Source organism: Paramormyrops kingsleyae, chromosome 7 (assembly GCF_048594095.1).
Source record: "Paramormyrops kingsleyae isolate MSU_618 chromosome 7, PKINGS_0.4, whole genome shotgun sequence".
NCBI lineage: Eukaryota > Metazoa > Chordata > Actinopteri > Osteoglossiformes > Mormyridae > Paramormyrops > Paramormyrops kingsleyae.
The window spans coordinates 10517693-10544511 of NC_132803.1; the positions used below are offsets into that span (position 1 = coordinate 10517693).

Here is a 26819-nt window from a genome sequence, read left to right on the forward strand (position 1 = left end):
GGTTTCTGTTTACATCAAACTCACATGCATATACTATTGCATTCTCTGTTACACACTATAAAACTTGTTGCTCGATATAAGAACTTTCCCAAACACACACACACTCAGACACATCAAATTGTCTTGCACATTCCACTCGTATATTTCTCCCACATATTATTCCCTCTTGTATGATAGTATGGTTGAGAAGTATGACTGAGTGTGGAAGAGCGTATGACAGAGTATGTGAAGTATGAACTTGGGCCTATGCTACTATGCAAAATGATGTAACAATGGGGTAACCATCATTCAGCCAAGCTTGGAAATGTTGCATAGTTCTCCAGTTCCACCTCTATTACCTAAAGGGGTTTGATGAAAAGATACAGCAATACGTAGCAGACCATGTTAATAGTAATACATCTCATCCTGCACTGCAGGTTAATATATATTTTTAAAGCATTAATTTACCCATCTTCCATAACTTCTTATTTAGTGCAGGGTCATGGTGATTCTTGAGCCTATCCTAGGAAGCCAGGGCATGAGGCTAGGGGCTTCCTGGATGAAGTGTCGATATATTACAAAGGTACATACTCAAATATACAGTCACTACATTGACAAACAAATGGGAATCAAATCCACAGCTCTGGAGGTGTGAAGCTATGTCATCATCATGGCAACACAACTCAGATGTTGATACCAAATGATTTGACCTGGGGGGACGTGTAAATTATAATGGGCCCAAAACAGAACCCTGGGGGACGCCTTGTGTGAGAGAAATGGTTGCATGATTTGTCTTTCTGAAGTGAGATAATGTATTGCCTCAGTGAAGTAAGCTGTAAACTGGGAGAGAGACATGCTGGTATTGCCAGAAACTAAAAGATGACTGAGTAGAAGATCATGTCTAACTGTATCAAACGTAGAGTTAAGATCAAAGCGCAGAACAATGGTGAGGGTCCCACAATCAGCAGCAACACTAAGGAGAGCTGTTTCAGTGCTAAGAAGAAGAGCATTCTGATTGGAAAGGCTCATAAAGCTTACAAGAAGCTAAACAGGTTAGAAGTGGAGAGCTAACAGCTTTTTCTAAAATTTTAGCTAAGAAAGCGACTAGAAATCAGTCTGTAAGACTTTACCTGAGTAAGATCTCAGTCAGGCTTTTTAAAAACAGATGACTGCAGAATTTTTCTGATCCAGTTTAGCAATGTCGGAAATGAGGTATTGGTTAACTAGGTGTGAGCTGGGGGCTGAAATATCAGATAAACAATCTTTAAGGAGTGTGGTGGATACAGCATCTAACAGACAAGGAGATGAGTAAGATTTTGTTATTAACTCTGTGATTTCATGATTAACAGAAGGCACAGGAAGAAATCCAGAGGAGGGTGATAGAGGGGGATTGTGAGAAGGCACTGATAGATGGCATCAACGGTATTAAAAAAAAACAAAACATTAAGATTGCATATCCAAAAGAACTGGCAGTGACCTGGCAGTACTGTCCTTGTACCCGTCTTCGTCTGAGGAGAAATAAAGCTGTATTGACCAAACTATGGCTGTGGTCACTGTCTACCTGACTGTAATATGCTTGCCTCTTCTCCCAAGGCTGTGCAACTTATGTAACCTTAAACCCAGTCCCTACAATATTCAACTTAATGAATATTAGATAATGGCTTATCCATCAGTTTACGTGATTGGGTCATGAGACAAGTTTTGATCCCAGTTGATGTACTATTGTCAGTTACCTTACTGTCATGCTGAATGAAACCAAAATAAATACTCTGGAGGCATCATGATGTTCTGTGCCAGAAGAAGCAGGGCTGCTGGTATAATAATTCTCAAACATGTGTGGTCAGTGAACATGTGTATGTTTTGAATCATTTAAATCGCTCACCCTGTACTGTATATTTCACGTTATTTGACGCTGACACCGATCTAAGACATAAACAACACGTCTTAGCAGCCAAGATATATGTGCAATATGTGATGTATGTTTGTGAGTATTTCACATTTATAACCTTCCCTCTCTACTTGGGGAGTTGCCCTGATATTGTGCTCTCTCCCGTAAATATTTTATAATTATCTTCAACTCATAATCAGCAAGTTTCCCGGTTCTGGTTGCATTCATTACTGCTATTTTAGGACCATTGTTTTCTTTGCTTTAGAGTTGTTTCTGGGAAACGGTGTTTACTTCTGATAAACACTATGCGGTTCAAGAAACTCAGGTCTTCTTGAGGTGGATGTGTAGTAGGACACTTATGGTTTTAAGAACAGGGGGATTTTCCAAGTAATGTAGTATATGTCTAGGAATTTTGTTAATTAGAAAAAACAAGTACTATATTTATTTTGTGGCGAACTGAAAGACATTGGGGTAGAAAAGGAAAATACTTGAATTAGAAATTAGAAGCCTGATTATTTAAACTCCAAATCTATCTTTAAAACCCAATGGACTACAACAGTAGTGCAATCCTGTTGTAGATCATCTATTAAGCAATCATTTTTTCACTGTGAAAATACATCCACATATTCATGGCAGTACAAATGGTGATAAAAAACAAAACATAAATGAAAACGAGAATGCCGTTAAATTGGAATTCATCTCGAATGTGTCATCACAACAGTGGTGGAATCGTTGCGACAGTCTTACTGTTTATTAGGCTTAGAGCATATCATTACCTGAGTCATATGATCTGATCTGTTATATAGGTTGATGACATGTCACATTCTAGCTTATCTCTTTCTGTTAGAGTTTGACTCCATCCTGCCAAAGGAATTTGGGGGTTTTGGGCCCCAAAACAGGGTGGTACAATATCTGGCCCTTTGCAGAATAATAATCACAGGTGGAAATTTCAGGTCCAGAAAGTACAAATCCAGACCGTGATTTAGTTTCAACCAACCAGTTGAGCATAAAGAGTCACAGTTACAGAGTACTCCACTGGTTGGTTGAAACAAAATCCTTGTCTGGATTTGTACTTTCTGGACCTGAAATTTCCACCTCCGATAATAATGTGGGACTGAATTTATCCTTTTGCACTCAAAATGTAAAATAATTCCTTGATTTAGCTCTCAAACCTTAAGGCCTACCATAGCAACCACCTAAAGAAACTTATCAATGAAAAGCCCTTTGGACTTCTGCAGCTGGTGATTGTAAAACATGGGTTTTAAGAAAACATATCATATGTTGAAAAAGAATTGTTATTGTTTTATGACAAACATATGCTAAATTTGAATTTGATATCAGCAACACATTTAAAAAAAGTTGTGACAGAGGCAACACCTGGTTGAATATCTGATAATTAGGTTATTTGGCAACACGTCAGTAAGATGATTGGATATAAAAAGACCCTCCCAGAGAGACAGAGTCCCTGTGCAGTGGAAATGGGGAGAGGTTCAGCAGTCTGTGCAGTGGAAATGGGGAGAGGTTCAGCAGTCTGTGCAGTGGAAATGGGGAGAGGTTCAGCAGTCTGTGCAGTGGAAATGGGGAGAGGTTCAGCAGTCTGTGAATGACTGCATGGATAAATAGTGTAACAACTTAAGAATAATGTTCGTCAACATAACATAATATTGCAAAAAAATTGGGAGTTTCATCATCTACAGTACATGTTATCATTGAAAGATTCAGAGAATCTGGAGAAATCTCTGTACGCAAGGGACAAAGCCAAAAACCAATATTGGATCGCCATGCTGTTCAGGTCCTCATGCGGCACTCAGACATGATTCTACAGTGGAAATCACTGCATGGGCTCAGGAACACTTCCGAAAACCACTGTCTGTGAACACAGGTTGTTGCTGCATCCATGTATGCAGGATGGAACTCTGCCATGCAAAGAAGAAACCAGATCTAAGCATGATCCAGAAACGCCGCCGTCTCCTCTGGGCCCAAGGTCATTTAAGATGGACTGAGGGAGGATGAAAAACTATCCTGTGGCCTGAAGAATCAAAAGTTCAGATTCTTTTTAGAAATCATGGAGGCCACACCCTCCAGGCTAAAGAGGTGAGGGACCATCCAGCTTGTTCTCAGCAGACAGTTCGAAAGCCAGCATCCGTGATGGTGTGGGGCTGCATTAGTGCCCATGTCTTGGGTAGCTTGCACATCTGGGGAGGCACCATCAATGCTGAAGGATTTATACAGGTTTTGGAGCAACATATGCTGCCATCCAGACGACGTCTTTCCATAGGAGGCCTTGCACATTTCAGTAAGACAATGCCAACCTGCATTCTGTGCATATAACAGCAGCATGGCTCCGTAGTAGAAGAGTCTGGGTGTTAGACTGGCCTGCCTGCTGTCCAGACCTGTCACCCACTAAAAACACTTGGTGCATCGTGCAACAAAAAATATGACAAAGGAGACCCTGAACTGTTGAGTAGCTGAAAACTTATATCAGGCAAGAATGGGACAACATTTTACTTTAAAAATTCCAGCAAGTGGTCTCCTCAGTTCCCAAACGTTTACACAGTGTTGTTAAAAGAAGAGGTGATGCAACACAGCGGTAAACATGCCCCTGTCCCAAATTTTTTGAAATGTGTTGCTTGCATCAAATTCAAAGTGAGCATGTATTTGTTCTGAAACAATAACATTTCTCAGTTTTTTTTGTTCTATTTTCAATGAAATATGAGTTTATGTGCTTTGTGAATCATTACATTCTGTTTTTATTTATACAGCATCCCAATTTTTTTTGGAAATGGGGTTGTAATTTCTTCAAACACACTTTCATCAGCAGTGTTATTCATGCTATTAATTTGACATTTAAAAAAGCTACCGAGAGCAGAAGCTTAACGACATAAAAGAGCCAGAGGATCGTTATACATGACACTGTCCATCTGGAATTGTTTTCTTTAAGAACAGAGGCAAGATGATCCCATCCTGGACCCATGGCATGGTGTCATATTTTATATTGGCAAAGAAAAGCACTTTGAAGCCAGCGTTAGCATTCACCTTCCTGATCCCTCAGTCCTGCAGTAATGATAAGATCTGAGACACCTTTCTCCCCCCATCGCTTGTCAGGACAGATAAGTGCAGCCTTTGGTGTTTCTGGACAAGCGGAAATCAATGTGAGTTTTCAGCGATTCTCACTCTCCTGGATCCTGATGTTGTTTTTTCCCCCTCCTCATCTCCCGAGGTTCTCTTACCCGTAGCTTCGCCCAGCGAGACCCATCTCCACAATGCCTGACGCTATCAGTGAAGCGGGCAGTTTTCCTTCTCCATCAGGGGTGCTCGTGCGGCACAAGTGGTGCTGATTTAACTCCACCCGTTTTATTGCGTTCCTTTCTGTATATCTTATGACTAGTGCTCAGTGTTCGTTCATGCAGTCCAGCTTACTGTGTTCCTTGAGGGACTCATTACTCCGTCCATATAATCAGCTAACTGTTAAAGTGGTTTCCTCCTTCTGAAGGATAGTAATTCTTCACAGTGCCCCACAGTCACCATGAGACAGACATGAAGTGATGTCACAGAGCCACATCAATCATGGCTCCTGTTGCCCAGCTACCACACCCACCGGATTGTTCTCACAAATCACCATGAGGTGGTTGGAGTGGTAGAGGGTAAGAGATTCCACCACTGAATAATAGTCACATTGTCATATTTTCACAAGGCATCTGGTCTCAGCTTCACTGTGAATTATATGTTTATATAAGTAGGTAAGGAATTGAAGTCGTGGAAACTTTCTGGCATAGACTGTACCGCCACTGAAAATGTCCCCAAAGGTTCTAAGCTGTTTTGTTCTTTGCTGCTCAATTTACATTCCGCCTCTATTTTAAAGAGCTGCAGTTTATCAGGTACCAGTTACAAGTCATATTCCATTAGTCAGTTTTGTCACTTTTAACGTTAACATTTTTAGCGTTTCATGTTCTTTTTTAAACAGTTGACTAGTGGGCAAAGGAAGGGTTTGCCCCAGGGTGGGGGGTGATTGCCCCCAGATCTTTATCACTTCAGTTTATTTCAGTCCTTTCTTCAGAATGTCCTGAGGCTTGCACTTCTGGAACAACTGGTGAATATAGTAAGATATTTACAGCTTTCACTCTGATAATCATTCCAACGTTGCTTTTTGCTGATGCACTCTGAGCTCTCCGTTCATTTGCTTATGCGTATCTTTCAACCTCATTGCGTTCAGAGCGGGATTTTTTCTGTGTATTTTTTTCTCTAAGTTCTGCCCTGCTCTGCCCATGTTCTACTGGAAGACAGCAGCCAGGATAAGTCCACTTTCTACACTCCTCTAATAACCCGTGTTTATCTGCCATTCACAGGAGAGGAGTTCTACGAGACGTCACCATACGAGCCCCTGACATTTCGCGTCTCGGACGCCTTTCGACTGGCTTCCATAATCTCAGGTATGATTCTCTGCAGATTCCAATGCTGTTTTCTCTCCTTTCTGCAGCAGATAAAGTTCTGAGCCCCGAGCTTGCAGAGTGCCTGACAGTAGAAACTTCAGAAACACTTCAGAATCAAAATAACGGCAAGCAGAAATTATGACAATAATGTCGTTGACAAACTGAAAAACATGGGTATACCCCCTAAAAAGCTTTTTAACCCCCCAAATTAATTTATTGACGTAATTCATGCCCCCCCCCTAGTAAACACTTAGCCCCCCATCCATTTATCACTAACTACACCCCTGCTTAAGTCTATATTATACAATCTATGTTTTTATATTCATTTTAAACAATTTGTTATCAAATGATTAGATTAATAATTTGCTAGCATTTTGTGCAGAGGAAGAACGTCGTGCGTGTGTTCGGGTGCGTGTTATATATAAATTTTTGCCCTCACATATGCTCCCACCCCCTCGCATATGCTCCCACCCTCTGCTTTTGGACGGTTAATTTAAATTAGCTTGCTGTAGGCATGTGGCCTATGCAAAATCAGATATGTAAGCCACAAGTTAATATAAGTCTATAACATTCGTGTAGCATGGCATCAACTACGTCATCCGACCCGCGATTGAGAGCGGCACCGCGAGGAACGCTGAAAGTGGCACCGTTATATATACCTGTGAGTCCATTCGATTAAATGTGTGTTTAAGCCCGGGCCACAAAAATAGCAGCTCTCATCATAGGATAATTTTTCATATTTTTGCCTCAACGTATCAATCCGATGATATTTTCCTTCATCGGTAGATTTGCGGCAGAACTGGGCTCTGGCGTGGAGCATCAGGTCCAGACACGGTGTTGTGGCAGCGTAATTACAAGCGCATTCCCCAAGCTACGAATGAGTATCACTTCATATGACAGCGCTCATCAAACCCCGCGACTGTTTACACCCACAAACGCCTCCTCTTCTCACAAGGAAGGAGTGTCTACACAAATTACAGCCCACTGACAGCACAGCTCTCCTTTGGGGAGGATCCTCACTCCATAAATGTTTTATAAATGAATTTATGACGATACCTGGGGGGTAGACTTTCTTCTGGTGAGTTGGAAGTGGGAGAGGAGAGGCGCAATAAATCATTAAATGGACTGCAACCGACTTGTTCCCCATGGCTGTTGCAGTGCAACATCTGAAGTTCTGTCATCTCTCTTCAGTCACTTCCATTATGAGGCTGACATCATAGCCCTGGGTTGAATGATACATCTCCATGTTGCCTCACCTGCAGGTCTGCAGACGAGTGAATCCGTCTTGGTTTTACCTACAAGGGATGTTTTATTTTTTGGGCCCCAGGGACTCGACTTCTACAGCATGCTTTCGCTGCCTCCTGCCTTAATTTCTCGAAGGCCGTGTTGCCTGCAAACACAAGCTCCACAAAGAGCACATGCTTGCTGCAGGATTTATGCGGGGGGTGTTGAATGAGACGGGCAAGCAAAGATCATGACAAAGTGCAGTGAAGTCTTGCCTTTATAGAAACAAACCCAAGGGCCCCTTCGTAGGTCTTATAAGTCTCAGTCGCAGATGTTGTCTTGTAAATTGCCCCTGTAAGGGCCTGCTTACTGCTGCTTGGCATGTCCATGCAAACACTTTCCTTGAGTATCTGCAGGGATGGGGCGTCTTCAACAGAACGTTACCCAAGGGGCAATAATGGAGATGAAGTTAAGATCTATTGGATGTATTAAGGTTTAGATTGCAAAGATCCACAATAATGCTTGAATCGAATATGGCGAGGTGGAAGATGCGGGTACTACCAGCACGCAGAGAATTACTCTACCGACCCCCGCTACAGTCTGGCAGTGCCCAGGAGGACTCGTCTACCCAGTAATCATCCATGTTTTGAGCACAGAGAACAGCCAATTGCGACGCAATTCTGGGAATTACCCCAAAGCCCGGCAGAGCATAACATATTTCCATTTGCTCTGTGAAACCAAGCAAGCAGTATCCAAGATAAAATAGGTAAACAGATGAAAGATAACCAAATCAAATAAAACATGCAGATTGAGTTTCATGAGATATTTGAATTCCTCAGACATCTTCTGCTCAGACATTGGGGAAAAAACTTTCAAAAGGCGCGAATCACGACGGAGATACTGTACAGTAGGTGGTCCAGTTATCTTCCTGGATGTTTACTTTCTCTGTCTCTTTTTGATTTTGGCTCAGAAGGATTTAGGATGTTTTTTTTTTTATCTGAAATGGGGGACCTGAGTGTATAATCAGAGAACACATGTCTGTAGAATGCCGCTGACCTGCTTCTACAATCACCAGGCAGAAGAAAAGCTCTCCAGTATTGTGTTACGGGACGTTATTTCCGTTCCCTTACTGTGATGCACCAGTTTGCCTTACCGTTATGTAGGCCACATTATGCAGTCGTTTGTGGCCCAGTGTAACAGCGCTGAAATGAAATGCGATCGTTGCCTGTTGCTTGTAGCCTGCAGTCTCTCATTCAGTTCCACATGAATCCCAAACATGTACATCAATAAATCACAGTTTCCATGGCTGGCCCGCACTAGCCGGGCCATTAAATATTGTTTGTGGGGAGAGCGGGTTTCTGATCAGGTGACGTAGGGTATTTTGTGCCAATCAAGCTGACAGCCTGTAAATTTGCAACGTTTATGAGTTTATTGTTTATATGGCATAATGGGCCTTTTTTCAGTCAAAATGAATTTATGAATAATGAATTCAGGACCTTTGGGAAATTAAAGGAAGTAAGGGATAATTAGCCTTGCTAACCTTTTGTCGTTCTATTTTATGCTGATACAAACAAAGCACATTAGCAGAAATGCGTCTCCGCGTCTCGTCACTCGTCGGAAACGGAGGCACCGGCGAATTACCATAATCGGTTAGTGACTTTTCGTGAATAATCGCTTCTACGGATCCTTACTCATCAGTTGGATTAGCACTGCCTAATTGGAAGATGAGCTTCAGAGCCTCAGGTGGACCTTTTCCAGCCAAACCCCCCAAAGCCAGGGAGATGGAAACAGCTTGTGCCTTCATTGCTTCAATGCGAACAGGCTTTTTCCCACTTCTGAATGAACCAGCTGTTCACAGCAGGTCTGCCTTCCGATCTTCCCTGGATGTTGATGTCCTGTGGTGTCCCAGCTGGACTTAAGAGGGCGCTGCTTCGATGGTAACCCACGGCTCAAAAACAAGGGCCCAGACCCAGTACTACCTGACAGCACCGGTAAAACAGCTCTGGGTTGGCTACTGTTGCTGTTGTTTCACGCTTATGGGGCAAAATTCAGTCCTCTGGCACAGAATTGACGGAGAACTGCTCAAAATATGTCAGCATCTTCGTTTAACAAGACAGGGCAAATTATGATATAGCAGCTGTTGTTTAACAGTCACTCAGGGCTGAAAAAGATTTGCTCTTCTTTAAGGGGACGTTCAAAATCCTGCAACCCCACTCTAGATTCTGCCACGTCTGCTTATTTTCCCTTGTGGTGATAAAGCGGTGCTAACAGAGGAGGCGAAAATGGTGAATGTCTTCATGTAATTCTAGCTAGAGTGACAGGAGCGACTGTCCCTCCCCAGGTCAAGCCTCCTCCTGACCGGCCTTTCGCTCCGGCCGTCTGTTATGTGGGACGGCAGGCGGCTGGTTTCCATTAGCGGATTTTGAATCGGAGTGCGGCTCAGTTCCAGCTGACAAGCCAATTAACATCAGCTCGGCCGCGTGCCGCCTCACAGTGTGCGCTGACCAATCATTTGTCTTGCTATGAAACTGCTTTGGATGAAATGTGCTAAATGGATGTAAACAGAAATGCAGAAATGTAACGTAAATGCTGTATGGATGGCATATTTTTCCAAAATTGTGAAGTTCTGAATTGTTCTAGAAGTCATTATTTATATTTTCTTATATTTTATAATAAATGCTGAATTATTATTATTATTATTATTATTGTTGTTGTTGTTGTTCTTTTGTTTTGTTTTGATGTTGTCGTTGTTTTATTGGCTGGTTAGGGTGCTCTCTATAGGTGGGGAAACTCCCTTTAATCTCCTTGTATTACTGTTTTTCACTAATACTGTATATAAGACTTTTTCTTGTGGTCCTGACTATATACAGTATATGGCCAGGAGTCTGTGGTGACTAACTCTGTACTTTCAAAGGCTGCAGTAAGTTCTTTAATGAAGATTCTTAATGACTACAGAGAGTCAGATCTGCACTTAAACTGCACAGGGGCAATGATATTTAATTTTGTCAGAGAGAAGAGTGCCCCCTTTTGGTCCATGAACAGCACTAAATTATTGAAGACGCACAACGGGTGCCATTATTGACTATTTCACATCAGGTTTTCTGACACCAGCCAATGTCCCACGGCTGCTGCAGGAGATGTGGAATTAAGCAACGTTAATCTGCCACGTGTCGAATAGTGTCATTATCTTCTGTATTCTCATTCATGTTCTGAGCTCTGAGCTGAGAGATACGGAGGCAGAATGTCCCACCAGAGGACACCGAAACTCCCTTTTATGTGTGTCCTGAACAGCTCTTTCCACAAGCGCCAAGATCTGCGCTGGCCTGATTTGCTTTGTCAGCTCACTGCCCCGTAATCACCCTGCACATCCAGAGCTGGTCTTTCCTCCCTGTCCTGTCACATGTAGGGCATCGTCGTGCCCCCAGCCAAACTTTTGGCCAGGAGCACACAACACAAATAGCTTGCTCTGAAGAAGTAAGCAGATTGTAATATCTGAGCGTGATTCAGGGGGACTCATTAATGCCCACAAGGCGGTAGGCAGACACTTTATATACCCCTGACCGCAATTTAAGTGTTACATTATTAACTGGCCGACACACAATAAGGTTATGTAAATACTACTGCAGTTTCTGTATTCAAATAAAGATTAACTGTATTTGTTTAAATGCGTTTACTTGGTATACGCTTTTTTCAAAGATGAGTTACGAGTCAGGCTGCAAGCACACGGTCTGGTGTAGGGCGCAGGCAGGGGAAGAGATTTCCAACTTTTGATGTGTTTGCAGTACAGATGATGTCGTACAAAAATTTCATGGACTGGTTAAATTCCCAGTAGAGGTGGGGGGGGGGGGGGCTGGGTAGAAATCGGCCATTTCATAAGTTCAAGCATCTCCATTTTTTCAGGAATAGGACATGTGAATGGGGGGGGGGGGGGTCTCAAAAAATGTAAAGAATGTTGTTCGTTTTTAGAAATTAACTAGCCCTTTTGCAATATGCCCGAAAGTCCACAGGAATACTGGCTGTGGGCCAGGGGGTGGGAACCTCTACCTTGTAATAATCTCTTTATATTCTGTGCAGCACATGCAGACTGAGAAGCGCATTTAAGGACATCAAAAGGGCAGAAGCAGGTGATGGTGGTGTGGCTGAAGGGAGTCTGTCAGTGTGTTATTTACACCCAATTCAGATAAGATATGAGATAAGATATTTTATAGCACTGCAGCTCGTACAAGGAAAATTAGTGTAGAAACAAAGTAGCAGACAAAACACAGAAAGAGACAGTGATTGGTTCATGCAATACATGATATAAAGTAAGATAGGCATAATAGAAATTAAAATTAAATCCAAAGATAGGTTAAAAAAACAGTAAAGTGCTAAAGGTCCATCTGTAACAGCACTTCATTGAGGGGGGGGGGGTGGGGGTACAGAGGTGGGGAGAAAAGCTACAGGTCTTTCAAAGCCTCCCTGGGTTTGCTCACTGTGATGGACAGAAATTCCATTCAGGGTCTGGTGTACCCAGGTTCAAGCCCTGTGCATTCTGGAGTACCCGACAGGCCTGCCTGTAACCCTGCATTGAGTATGTGGGTAAATGAGTGAATGAATGAATGAATTTATCAGATTTGCTGTCTTTTGACTGGTGTCTGTCTTTGTATTTGATCACAGTGAACCCCCCAATTAAAATGAGTGATAATGAATCCAATACCTCTGTGCTGACATCCTGAATTTTGATTTTCACTCTTCAGAAATGGAATTCACATGCCTTGGTGCTGAGGATCACAGCGATCTCGATGAGCTATCGGATTTGATGCGATGGTGGCGGCACGATGGTATTGGTCTTGAACTTGAGCCGGGCTCCATTTGGTAGCTAATGGAGCGAGACCAGGCAGAGTGAGACATAAATGTTTTCAGAGGAAAAGAGAAAAAAGGTGCCCAGCAGGGGATCTGGATGCCAGTTGAGCTGCATGGGTTTCAGAGTGTATTTTAGATGTTCAGCCAGTAGAGAATTTTAGATGTTCAGCCAGTGTTTCCCAGTCCAGTCCTCAGAGCCCCCCAGACAGTGCATGTTTTTGCTTGCTGGGAGGAAAAATGCGGACTGTCTGGGAGGGAGCAAAAACGTGCTGACGTGCTGGCCCTGAGGACCGGGTTGGCCAAAAAAATGACCTCAGCCTGGAACAGGAAGGGATTCCCTGGATGTCAAAAAACAGAAACCTGCAAAAAAGTCACAGAACTTATGTATTGGGGAGAGCCTGACTCTTCTTCTCAAGGAAGGGTTCAAGGCTTTTGGAAACTATTAATGAAGCTTCATTGTGAATCATCCAAGAAATGAAAATGACTTCTGATAAGGACTTATAAGCATGTGCCAGAATAAAAAAAAAAACATAATTTAATTTTTTTTTTAACCTTTCAGAATTTAATTACGTTTTGAATATGTAGTTAGTAATAAATAAATCTGTTAACCATATGTGACTTGGTATACATGAAAGTTTTGTGATCCATTTTCTGTTTGTTTTTATTATGAAAACCTAATTTTCTATTCACTTCTGTTCCACAGCGTATTTGCCCAAAAGGCAAAGTTCAGATGAATGATAGCTCCACTCCAGTCAACAAAACCAATTGGATAGAAACCCAGCGATCACCCTCGGGGTACTGAAGGGGGTGCCAGGCTTTCTGGGTGATAGTACTTTCCAGCCTGGGCAAACAGTGCCATCCCGTGCCCATCTGTTACCTCACTTTCAGTTGCATCAGGATCTCTGCTGCCTCTGTCTGAACGTATTTAGGGTTGACATAGGATTGTGTGAAAGGGCTTTGTCCGTGCAAACAGCAGCACCTCTCAGCGAACAACTGCATATGAGCTGCTGCTGAAAGTTTGCTGCAGAGATTTTGACCAGGGAAGCATGTAGCTAGTATCTAGGTTTCCGAAATGAAATGTTAGATGTGTTTTTAAACCTTCCATTCATACTGTGAAACCTACAGTTTTGGAGAATATCATGTGATTTTCAAGGTGTTTTAACTGTTCACATGCCATTCGGAATGGTTAATGTATTTCTGTGACATATCTGGGGTATGTTCTAATTTTCAGTCCTGATTTTTTGGGCATTTTCAAAGGAATCTTCGGTTACACTTTAGACGTTTTTAGACATTCAAAATGCCTTATAACGCATTCATAAACTACTAAAACGTGGCTATAAATATTTATAAAAAGGCATAACACGATATAGCCATGTTTATTATGCATTATGACTGCCTTATGAAGCTCTCATCTACTGTATAATGAACTATAGATACCTTGTACCAGCCATTATAATGCATTATAAAAGTATCTATAGTGCATTATAGATGAGAGCTTCACATGGCTATAATGTGTTATGCCTTTTGATAAATATTTATAACCATGTTTATAATGATTTATAAGTGCATTATTATTTGTTATGGATGCATTTATAAATCAGCAAAACCATGGCCTGCAGTGTTACCAAATCTACCAGTTACTTTGAACTGTATGTGCTGTACAGAGTATGAGCAGTGAAATTCATTTATAGTTCTTACAGAAATAGCTAGCAGGCATCTGTCTCTTTAAAATAAACTGATGCGAAAAAAACAAATAAGTGAATAAACTAAATTGTGGTTTATAGTGAACAGCAGGCTTTGCTTGGGGGTTAGTCTTGCTGCTCTTGGAGGACGAGACGTTGAGCTCCCATTGTGACTGCGGCAGTCTCATTTCCTGTCGTGCCTGTCAGAGTCTTGTTTCCATATGTGTAGTTATGGTTCTGTAATTTATTTAGTTTTGTCTTTCACTCCTGCTCTCCTGGCTCCTTTGTTTTGGTTCCCATCCCCCGCCTCCAACAGTCAGCCGTACTTGAGTCCTCCGTCCACGTAGACGCCCCATTTTTTGCCTGTTTTCCTGCTGTGCTTGTACCTGGAAGGGTCTGATTCAGGGGGCTTCGCGTCAGACCTCGGACAAATAAAACATGCTTGTCGAACTCCCCAGAGAGATGCCATACACTGCTGACTGCTCTGCTGATAACCTGCTGGCTTTTAAATTCAAATTTTAATCACTTTTCAGAACCGCAGACCGCGTGGTGGGGAGTTACGCTCTGGGAACACCCACTCTCTGACTGTCGAGAGGCAGAGAGCGGTTCATGCTGGAGCTGAACGAACCAAAATGCTAGTTCATCTTCATTCTGTTTAATTGCTTCGTGTCTGAATTCGAAAGACCTGCCTGCCGACTTGCCCGCCACTTAGAGGGACGGCACAGACTCCAGAAAGCAACAGGGATGCCCATGTCCAGCTGGGACAAGGGCCCCCCCTCTGTTTGCTTTCGGAAAAACTGTAATAAAACCGTATGTCTCAATTTTTTTTTCTAAATTGACAGTTATTATAGCATTTAATATAAATGGAAGCTTACAAATACATTGCAAGTAAGAAGCTTCAGGCTTAACTTTGATTTTCACCTTGTTCCATTTGGGGAAACTCTGCTGGGAAAAGCCTAATAAATCTCATCGTCACGGGGCTGACTTCTGCCTCCAGTGCCTCGTTGCGGTACCAGACGTGTTCCCTGCAAATGTGAGCCGTGTGCCAACGCACAGGAAGCTCAACGTGAGGCAGTTTCCAAATTGGATCCTCTCAACCTAAATGCGACACACACACACAGCAGGGCTGCCGGGAAGGACTCTGTGAAAAACAGCTCCTGTCAGGCATCTAACAGGGCAGCCCGCCGAGGCGCTAATTGGCTAATGCCAATGCCTGCTAACGGACAATTCACCAAAGTCTCTGACTCAAAGGGCTGCAGTTTGTTATTCGGCTTCTGTGTTATTGTGGGTATGCCAGTGTTTGACACGTTCCATTTCATTGAGGCCATTGTGATGGGCATATGCTGTCGCTGTTGACATTTTATCCTGGTTTGCACCCGTCTTTGAATACTTGTTCAGTGTCAGTTGCAGCTAATGAATCTTAGCGTATTTTGAGGGTCCGGAATGTTCATTGCAGCTGAAGAGTTTGTGTCGTTGCATTGGTTACAGAGGTTTGCACTGAAAGCAGGTGTGGCGGGCAGCATTCCCAGGGACGTAGGTTCGATTCCTCCCCTTACAGTGTGCAAGGAACTTTCCTTGTCTTCAAACAGGGTCCTTCTCTGGTTTCCTTTTAGTCCTAAGACTAAAGCCTTTCAAGTAAAATGGTGTCTCAAAATGTCCTTTTGAGTACATTACAGTACGTGCCTCGTTTGTCCCTTGAAATGGGCAAGTATCGTACCCGGACATCCCTGCCTTGTGCCCTTAGCTTATTGATAAGGACACCAAGCTCACTGCAACCTTGTACTGTAAATGCAATTATGAGATAAGGGGGCACCTAAGGGTGACATATTGGTTAATAATAAACCTCTTGGGGGGAAAAAAGAACATTGTGGAAGTCAAAAAGTAAAGAATGTGTGCTATAAAATAACAATTATACCACAGAACACTCTAACAATGACCCAACTGTGCAACAATGACCCAGAAATGACAACGAGAACGTCAACAGCAAAACTGAACTGGGTGAAATTACTGCTTTAATGAGCTTAGAGAGTTGTATTTGACAAACTAGTGAAATTTCAAATCTAGGATTAAGCTCAAAATTACATAGCTTTTTTTTTTTTTTATCCAGCATCCAACAAATCCAGTACATCCAGTAATTGACTTTATTCTAGGCTTTTCTGTTTGTATATGTGCACTGAAAACCCAAGGACAGGCTCCCAGCGTTGCGCTACTGCCTTTAATCAAATAATTCTGTGTTACACAAACATCCACAGAGTATCTGCCTCATCCACAGACTCTTCAGGAGAAAACATCTTGATGGTGTGAGACTTTTGCCATCGACGTGGCCAAACAGTGAGCAGGGCTGCAGCAGAAGGCGGCAAACATGGGCAGCGTCCCGAGACGTCTTCCTCAGCAGCAGAGTGTGAATAACGACATTTCTGCTGCGGCAAAGTACCCAAAGTGGGCTTATAAAGTAACGGTTTCCCCCACAGGCCTTGCAATAGTAACCTTAAAATGGGCAATAATTTTGTAGGAGGGAGCTGAATGAGGTGGGGGGGGTGGGGGGGGGAGGGAGTCGTCGTAAAGAGTGCAGAGGAAGAAAGGGAACCTGAAAAAAGAACATTCATAATGAATTATGGGAGCTCTGTGCACTCAAGCCAGCCACTCAGGAATGCTAAACGTGAACAAGTTAAACAGCTTCCGCTGCAAAGAGCTAAAGACAACAAACCCAGATGCAGACAAACTGCTGGGTTCTCCACAAAATAGCAGGATTTACAGCTGCTTGGAAGCCGTTTAATCCAAATTGCCCCACTGCCTATAGCTGTAGGATGCTCACTCCACTGCTTCAGCATCTTGCTGTTTTGGTAACATCCATTAATCTTACTCAGGCAGAGCTGTTAGATCAGGATCTTAGACCGGACTAACAAAGTACATGGTTCTAAAGCCTCACTGGATCAAGGCTGTGGATCTGTGTATGACGTTTGCATGGGATTCCCGTTGTAGACTAATTACGGGGGTACTGCTGTCTCTAAAGTTCTCACTGTGCTTGAGTCTGGCATCCTGTATAGAGTGTCCCCTGCCTTGTGCCCAGTGCCTCCTTGGATAATCTCCAAGCTCACTGTGACCCTGCAGTGATCAATCCAGCTCTGCAAAAATCCAGACCAGTTAGATTAATAAAAACATACTTGGCAAACAAATAACACTCTCTTCATTGCTCCTTTTGTTCTCTGCCTCCTGAAGATGAGGAGGATACTTGAAACTCCAATCACAGTCTACAATTCATCCATCTTTTGCCGCTGTAACAGCCCTAGCATCAGTAATTACAGCTCGCAGCCTAAAATTTAATTATGTCTCAGATTGGGACTACTCTCTGTATCACGTCAAACCATCTGTCTTGAGGCACTGCCAATTAAAATTAAGCCCAAGATGGTTCCTTTGCACTCTATACGTTCCATAGAATTCCCTGTGCATGAATACGGCATCAGCCGCCAAGGTCAGCAAACGGGAGTGTTTTAAGTGCAGGCGACCTTGCATGTAAGACTTGGGATTATACCAGATGTGTAAAACTTGCAGAACCTTCTTTTTTTCTTCTTCTTCGCTTCCTTTTTTTTATCTTGGGGAGAAGAGCAACAGCCTTGTCTCTTGCCCCTGTCTCCCCCACCGCCTCTGGGTTCAGCCGTCCCGCAGCGCGGAGGAGCATTGCAGCAGCTGTTGTAATTACTCTACCTTTCTGTGCTCCTCTGAGTGGTATCCTGAGAGGCGATTCTGAGCCTGAGCGAAGGAAGAGGGCAGCGCACCTGAGGATGTGTGTGCTCCGCTCCTTAAAAGCCTCACTTCCGCTTACTGCCGTGTTTATAGGTTAGACAGGCGCAGAGGACCTTACAGAGGTGGGAAAGGATGCAAAACCATCTTGTACTTATGTGTCAGGAGGTAATACACATTATGTGCACAGCATTCTCACAGCAAACCTCAGGGGAAGCATCTGGTCAGGTACTTTTATTGTACAATTCCAAATTCCCACGGTGCTTGTTTTTTTCCCTTGTAAATATTTCATTAACCACCTAGGTTACCACCCATGTGACACCAAAACAGGTGTTAAGGAAAGTTGACAGGGACAGCCTTGGGAAATACTCTTCCCACTTTCTTGAGGGCGTTCCTCGGCCAAGCTGTAAAAACTGCACTGAAATCTAAAAAATGTGATTAAATGGTTCCAGGTTTGAGAACCCGGGAAGCTGAATTTTCTTAACGCTGTATGTATCTGTTAAGCTACTGAAACTTCCTCAACTGCTCGTCCATTCATAAACCATCTCTGTCCACTTCTGAAGCCTGGAGCCGGTCGCAGCCGGCAGGGCGCACCGTGAACGGGGGATGCCAGTCCATCGTGGTGGATTTTAAAATCCCGTCTGTTTTCTCGGTGGCAGGGATGGACTCAGCCACTGTGAAAGGCAACCCGTGTGCCGACTCGGCACGGCCCTGCAACCCCTGCCTGGACGCGGCCAAGGCCTGCAACCTGAACGACACGTGCAAGAAGATGCGGTCGCTCTACATTTCCGTGTGCGTCAAGGCCACGGCGGCAGCAGGGGGCGCCGGAGGCGGGCGTCCGCCCTCCACCATCGAGCAGTGCAACCGTAAGCGTTGCCACAAGGCGCTGAGGCAGTTCCTGGACCGCGTGCCCACCGAGCACAGCTACCGCCTGCTCTTCTGCCCCTGCCGCGACCAGGCCTGTGCTGAGCGCCGCCGCCAGACCATCGTGCCCTCCTGCTCCTACGAGGAACGGACCAAACCCAACTGCCTGGAGCTGCGGCGGATCTGCCGCTCGGATGCGCTCTGCAGGTAAGCCTCTATCGCTCGTTACCATTTATCCAAGTACAATGAAACCGTTAGCAGCACTGCATGCTCAATGCACTGTGATATATGGCCCCTTATGGAAATTTCAGACGAAAGCAGTGCATCTTTTTCAATGGTTTCAAATGGATTTACAGCTGGTCCAGACTCTCCTAGTATAACAGCATCTATTTCTAAGCTGAAAGATTAGATCTACTGGTGTAAATGTCCCCTGGAGCATCTTATTAGTAAAAGCAGTTACAGGTTTTCTTGTACCTTGGTGGCCTTTAGAGTTCTTCTCTGTGCACACAAATAAAATCAAGTTTAGCATTCAGTGGTATAATCACCTTTCCGGGAATCGATGTAAGGTTGACAGCTAAAACCGCAGACATACATAATAAGTGTTGTCTGCAACCTGGGATAAAAAAAAAAACTTTAATTCAGCCCAGCTCATTATCAACAAGCAAGATAAATATGTCAGGAGTAAAACTACAAAAAACATAACTATCAAGCGCAGTCAATAATAGGCAGAGGGGAACAGGCAGGATTCACGCCTTGTTAGCGACATCAAACACTGGATCAGCTATCAGCTGATTAACCATCAAATGTTACACCCACACATCCCAAACTGGATGCTTTTGTCCACTCAACACTATGCCCAGTTAACACAGCGAACGGAAGCACTTTTTTATGTGGTTTCCTTACTTCAGTTCCAGTTCCGATACGTTTGTATGCTATCAGTAGTACCACTAAATGACATTTGAATGGATTCACTGCAGTAATTGTTGGGTGTAAAGTCTTTAGCCTTAATTTAGCAACATGTGCCCATCTATTATGTTCTTGTAAGCTAAGACCGATTTGATTAAAGTAAACAAAGAGCATTATATAAATGAGATGTTGAATGTCCTATAAGCAATTAGTAAATTCATTAATCTCAGGTGAATTAGCCGTGCGTTCATTAAGTTGAGCCGAGCTTTAGCTCAACCTCTGGAATCGTTCTTTTTACGAGACTGTGGTGGTAGCTGATGTCATTCAGGGAAGTATTTGGGCAGCCCTGCCTCTGTCCCATCATGGGTTGACACAGGAAATTACTGTAGACGGTGATTTGAGCAGAGATGGGATTTATTGTGCTCTGCCTCCATTATAGCAACAAACATGGGTTCCAGCTGCCAGGAGACATTACCTCAGGCAGAAATTAGTGGGGGTGGGATTTGTGAAGGCCTGCCTACATCCCCCCCCAGCCTGAGCCTATGGTTTGCCTGGAAAATCGCTGCAGATCGGATGGGTTCAGCTAAGAAATTTAGGACCACTATCGCTGATAGGGAGACTGAGATGTCAGTCATTTCTCCAGAAGTGCCGTGTAAAGTGGCAGATGACTTGCACTGCACTGTAGATGATTTTGGAGTTACTGTTTATCTCTGTGCTGCTTTTCTGCTGGTGGTGGGGGGAGGAGCAAGAACAGTATTGTTTTATGAGGAAAGACAAACAAGGAGAGATGGATGTTTCTCACAAAGGGCTTTTCCCTGGGGTGGAGAAGACATGCTTGGCTTCATGAACTGCCAGATGAGGGCCTGACACTCTTGTCTCGTTTACGAATTAAAGTTAAAGGAACCTCTCTTAGAGTGTGGGTTAGCTGGCTTCCTCAGCCCTCAGTAGCCCCCATTAGTACAAGCTAAATGACACCCACTCTTCCTCACTGTTCATTTCTCTGGATGAGTCACCAGTCAAAGCAGCAGGGAGACATTCAGCCTCTCTGCCGTTAACAGCCAGTGACATTTGGGCTCTGGTCCGCTGTCCTATGGGGTTTGTTGCTTTTTTTTGTCATCAGTCCCTTATATCAGGTAATTGAGTAGATTTAGGGAACACATACGATGAATACCTTCAAATAGGCGCTGAGTCGCTGAACAAAGGAGTATTTTAATTTGAATTCAGTTTGAACGTAAGCAAAGGGGCCAGTTTCCCCCCTGCCAAGGAGCGGGGCAGTCTTTCCAGGCAAAGTGGTGACTTATGCAGGGTGGCAGGTAACATGGGGATGGATGGTAGCTGTCCAGTACTGCTGTCTGCAAGTGTCATGTTGTTATACCCTTGAGAAAGCCAATTAACTGGAATTGCCTCTGTATTCGACCTCTATAAAAGCATTTGTATCACCAGCATCCCCAGTAACAATCATTTTGCCAGATAATTTGATTTAAGGGTTTACCCTTGATGAGATTAATTTTCTCATTTATTATTAATATTGATCACATCAGAAGCTTCTAGATCTAATGAGTGCAGAGCTTAAGACCATCGGGTGCCATAGCGATTAATAACCTGCAGATCATGTTTAATGGCTGGCCTTTTTGCTGAATCCTGCTGCTGTTGCAATACGGTCGACACAGAACCAGCTCAGGTGGACTGAATAACAGGTGCATCCAAAATCACTTATTTACACAGTAGGTACCAAATTTCATTAGAAGCCTACTACTCAACCATTAATGTAGTACAACCTGTATGTACAGTATGTGTGAGAACAGTGTTGCAGTCACCATCTTTCCTGACCTAGATGTTCACCAGTGATGTACTGTAGCTTCAGCTCCAGGAAGTTAAAAACAGCACCGTTTTCTACTTTAATTTGTAAATATGCGGCACATTCTTCACCATCTTCACAAAAATGTATGAGCCAGTGATGATCTTCCCCACTTCAGTGGCCTTGTGGGATAGCGTAGTGTCCATCGGTTACACACTCAGGAATTTCGCAGGACGTAGCAGTATGTCATTCGGGGAACGCTGGCCTGCTGCTCACTTTGCTTACTATATTTCTCATACTACACAGCAAACATGTTTGTGATTTCAGACGCACCATAAATGAGGTAAACTGCACTCTGTCGCCTTTTATAAGTTACACCTGGTCTTTAACACAATCAGCCTGCTGACTGAATGTATGCAGCATGCAGAGGACGTTCAGGTAACGTTCAGATGAGCCTCAAACGGCTGAGTAGCATCTCAGGAACAGCTTTCTGGGATGTTCGCATTCCTCGGTGTCTGGAGTCCAGAGAATAGTGCGATAAAAAACATTCAGTCCATGGTAATTATTTTGCCAAAAATACCTTTTAATGAGGGTACAGGAGATTGACCAGACCATTTAATGCTCACAGGAGGGCCACAGATGCAAAAATAACAGCTGAAAGGCATCTACGCGCAAACAGATCAGCAACCCTTGAAGTGATCCTGACGACAAAAGGGGGTAGAACCAGGTACTACACCGGGATACCAGATAATGAGGCCGCTGAGTGTGCCTGTCAATCTGTGATGACACATCTATCTGGCCCTTAATACAGAAAGATATTTATACTTGAGCAGTTGCTTTAAACGGCCCGTATCCTGCAGAAAGGCTTCTCCTGGCACTGCTACCAACACCTTTTCATTTACACGTCTCTGCCATTAACAGCTACACTACCTGCTTCATCAAACAGCAGCACAAATTATATCCCAGCAAATTGCACACTGGTGGATTAATTGTTTTGAAGCCTTGCTGTGAATCTGAGCTCATTGCTGCGCCGACATCTTAATCCTTTTTTATTTGTTTGCAGACATCTGCTGACATGGAATCATTTATAATTTTATTTTTTCCGCCAGCTGACGTGATTTTGCATTAGCAGGGATTTGCTCAGGCAGTGATTTGGTTGCTCATCCAGGTTCCCACCCTGCCAAATTACCACGTTATCCTGAGAATCACCTCTAAGTACTGAAACAAGTATCAACACCACGGGTGAAAAAATCTGTGAGTTTGTTATACTGTTCAGAGCACGGTCAGGGAATCAAAAGCACGAAACAGTGCAGAAAGCACTCGGCGTGAGTACGGGATGAACAGAGCTGGAAATCTTAGTGAAATTCTTCAGCTGGAAGTGAGGTGATTCTTCCATGATGAGTATCTCCAAGGTCCTGAGCAGTAATCTAAGCTGTTCAGACCTGGGGTGCTGATGACTGCTGGCGTGGTTCAGAAAGCTGTTGGATCACTGGTGGGCCACCTCAGCGTGGCTCTGCCGAATGAGAGCGTGGTGAAGGACGCCCCTCTGCTCCAACACCGCGTAGACTTGGAGGAGGAGTGCATAGACTGCTGGGGATGCACGCCACATCTCAGCTTGGTGTCCCCTGAGAAAACCACTGCTAGTTTCTGCCCACTTATAAAATAAAAGCAGTTCCCCTCATGGCTGCCACACAGAGGCAAATCCCTCCCTAGAATGCCTGTTTAGTTAGCAATCCAGTTTGTTAGCTGTGTTTTTGCCCTGGGAATGACTGACTCCGCACTGTCTGGGTGTCACTTCCCACGCCGACTCCTTAACATTTCACCATTAATCTGGGGTTTCACCACCGTGTCTCTGCTGGCTTCTTAATTAGAGAAGCAAATCCTGCGAGTAAAACTTATGAATACATACGATAAATTATTCATTTACCAGAAGCATGTTAATACTCATTTAGCGATGCTTAGTTTAACACAATGAACAAAAGGTAATCAGTAATCCGCTGAAGAATTTGCTGAGCACCGTACTTATGAGAGTCAGATCTGTCAGTCCTGGCATCTTCTTGGTTGTGATTCTCCTTTGGCTGGTGCGATCATGATGCCAGTAACAGGCACTGCCATGGCTTAAACACAGTTTTCTTATCAGCTAAACAACTATCCATTGGCTGCAACAGTCCCTTGCACTTGGTGTTCCGGTTACTGTGAAGAATCCCTCCTCACCCCTTTTTCTGTCAGGCATCCCAAAGGATACCTGCAGGGGGCTTTGACCCCCCCCCACTCTGTCATGAGGACTTGCAGTTGGGTGAGAATGTGCAGTAGGTTTGAGGCAGAACTGGCCTCTGTGTCAGTGGGTCACGTGCCACCTCATAACCTCATACTATAAAAAAGACAATGATGTCAGTGATGTAGAATGATTCACTCACTTATTGTGAGTCATCAGAGGTCACTAACCAGACGGAAAATGATCATTAATCAGCTTAAACTAACAAACTCCAGTCCTATATCTCCACAACACTGAAAAGCAAGCAGTCTATACCAGTGCCCAGTGTGACGATGTAGATTATCGGATTACTTTCCATGAGGATGAATAAGGGGAACATCATATTGTCATAGTAGATATATAGAAAACTGTATTATGCAGGAGGAAAATTAGATATGCATAATGTGACAGTTTGAAAAACAGCCCAGTTTTAAGAAAATTTGCAAGTTATGAAAGATTTTTTCAATGTGGAGTTTTTATGTGCTGCAGAAAAGTCACACTGGAAGGTTCACTTTAGGTAGAGTAAGTTCTTAAAGGCTTCTTTAAAATGTAGGTCAGTGTAAAGCTGCTGTTTGACAATAAAATCTCAAGCAGGGTAACTCGGTATATCCGAACACACATACGTTTGCAGAAGATGCATTGGCACAGTCATATAGACACACACAGCCATGTGTGTGTGTATACATGCAGGCAGAAGCACAGATGTGGGACAAACACACACACACACACACACACACACACACACACACACACTCACACACGTTTCTACTCATACCTTTGTGGGAACCATCCATTCATTTCTATGGGAATAATCCTAACCCCTACAATGATATCCTTAACCCCCGCCCAGCCCTAACCTTCACTATAAATAACCAAACAAAATACGAGACTTAAGACATTTTTACTTTTCTGACTGCATTCAGAGATTTATATATAACTGAGTTTCCTTATGGGGACCAAAAAGGTGGTCCCCGCAATGTCAAAATGACAGGTCTTTATCACATTGTGGGGACCAATGACATGTATAAACTCACGCACACACACACACGCGCGCGCACACACACACACATGCACACACTCAGACTTTGATGAATTACACTCAGACTGCAGCTCCAGCGGCTGCAGCCCCAAGACAGTGGGACAGGCAGGCCAGCACCCACAAGACCAAGGTTGTGAGGTAACAGCACCGGGAGCCACTGCGGGGGGAATGGGGGGGGGCAGCCACAGCAGAACAGAACAAAGACACACTAAGCGGCAGCTGTAGTAATAATCAGACAGCGGCCTCTGCCGAACGGCCCGGTGCTGGTAATCATTTTCATTTCAGTTGCGGTTTCTTTCCATTGACAAATGCTATATGAACCCTGCTGGTATTCTGTTAACAACAAGATAGACCTGATTTCTAAAGGGCCATTTCCTGTTCACTGAGTCATTGAAAGGGGCCTCGGGTCTCTTTGCAATCAAAAAGCACTGATTCGTATATAAATATATAGAGAAATGTTTTATGCATATGACTGAATCTGTGCCAGTGCTGCTTCCAGTGACTCCCACCCTATTGCCCTGTCCTGTGCCAGTGCTGCTTCCTGTGACCCCCACCCTATTGCCCTGTCCTGTGCCAGTGCTGCTTCCAGTGACCCCCACCCTATTGCCCTGTCCTGTGCCCTGCTACTTATACCACCCCATACCCCAGGGCTGCTGTTCCGTGGTGTGTCACCCCCGATCCACGCCTGTCAGTGTGCAGTCAGGTTACTCTCGGAGCGTCTCGCTAACGACTGATGGGACTCAGTGTCGCGTGTGCCCAGACTCCCGTGTCTGCTGTAAACAAGGCAGCCGCTGACTCTGACAGGAAATGCTGCGTGTCTCTGTTCTGCTTCAGCATTGTTTATGAGTTTGGGGGGATTGGAAGCCAGTCCCCTCCACCTAACGCCATTTAGCTCAGCAAATTGGCCCTCTCCAGCGAATTGACTCGGGGAAGACTTTCTGGGTCTATTTACACGCGATTCTGGCGGCTTCTTCCCGTTTCCGCTCCACTATTCACGGCACGTACCGCGATTAACTCAGTCAATTAAGAACACAGCACTTCTGCCTGTTTAATTAACCGTCGCCGTACCTTGTGCTCGATAAAGCAGACGGATGAGAGTCCCTCCCTGTTGTGAATCAGAACTCTGTAAACAATGCATTATTTTTTTCTGTTTCTGACAATGAAGCAAAATGGCTTTTATATTACAAATCTCTCTGCGGCCCTCTGCAGGTCTATTGTTCTGACACGATGAATGGCTTTGCTAGTCCTGCAGCAGGTCTTTTCAAAAATGTTTAATACTCTATACAAGCCCCTAAATATTTTAATTTGTTCATTTCAAATAATAGTTTCATCATAACGGTCTATTATAATATTGAGTTAGTCTCTTCATCACCATAGTAACTCCTGTCCAACGCAAGTCATATTCAGAGAAAACCGTAACCAGGGGCTGAAATTGCACTAAATAATTTTGTGCTGTTATATAATCAAAAATGTTAACAAAATGATTCTTAAGTGGAATATTTGTAATTATCCAGAAAATGTAATGGTTGACAGAAGATCCATTCATTGACAATAAACGCTATCAGGGCCATTAGGAATTAGGCCGGGACACCCGATTCCACTAATCAGCCTGACCAAATCAATTTTGAGACTTTTTATACTTTTTAATGACCGTAAAGAGAGCTGAAGGCACAATCAGAATCTGAGCATGATAATAATCCCAAAATATCGATTCATGCATTTCCTAGAATTTGCTTTAACAAGGATATTTAAGCCCTGGCTCACACTCAGCGCCGGTCAGCCCATCGGGGCCTGGGGCGCCATCTTGTGGGAGAGGGCCAACCTAATGGCAGCCTACTTACTCCTCGCTGGGGGGTGATGAGGGAATACCAGCAGTAAAGATAGCCTTGGACTTCACTTGGGCTTCAGTCGGCAATGGCCACAACGCCCTGCCTGTTAGTTCAGGAGTGACAAAGACAGGGGTCTTCACCAGATCAGCTGCTGCACTCCTTTTCTTTGTGAGCAGGTCGCGGCTGGCCGATTTTCACATGAACTGCGAGACGACCGTGCACTCGATCACCAGCTGCCCCAACGACAACTACCAGGCCTGCCTGGCCTCCTACACCGGCTTGATCGGTAAGTCCGATTCATTATACCAGCGTTTCTCAAAACCCTGGGGTCTTATGGATGCGT

The 26819-nt window shown here is 44.0% G+C and overlaps 1 protein-coding gene across 1 annotated transcript in view; it reads left to right on the forward strand.

The window, feature by feature from the left end:
* Window positions 1-26819, forward strand: part of gfra2b (GDNF family receptor alpha 2b) — a 52724-nt gene that overhangs the window by 15062 nt on the left and 10843 nt on the right. Inside the window, exons 3-5 of the mRNA XM_023808205.2 lie at window positions 6214-6297; window positions 18446-18857; window positions 26653-26762. Coding sequence (XP_023663973.1) covers window positions 6214-6297; window positions 18446-18857; window positions 26653-26762 — 606 coding nt within the window. The remainder of the gene's footprint in view (window positions 1-6213; window positions 6298-18445; window positions 18858-26652; window positions 26763-26819) is intronic.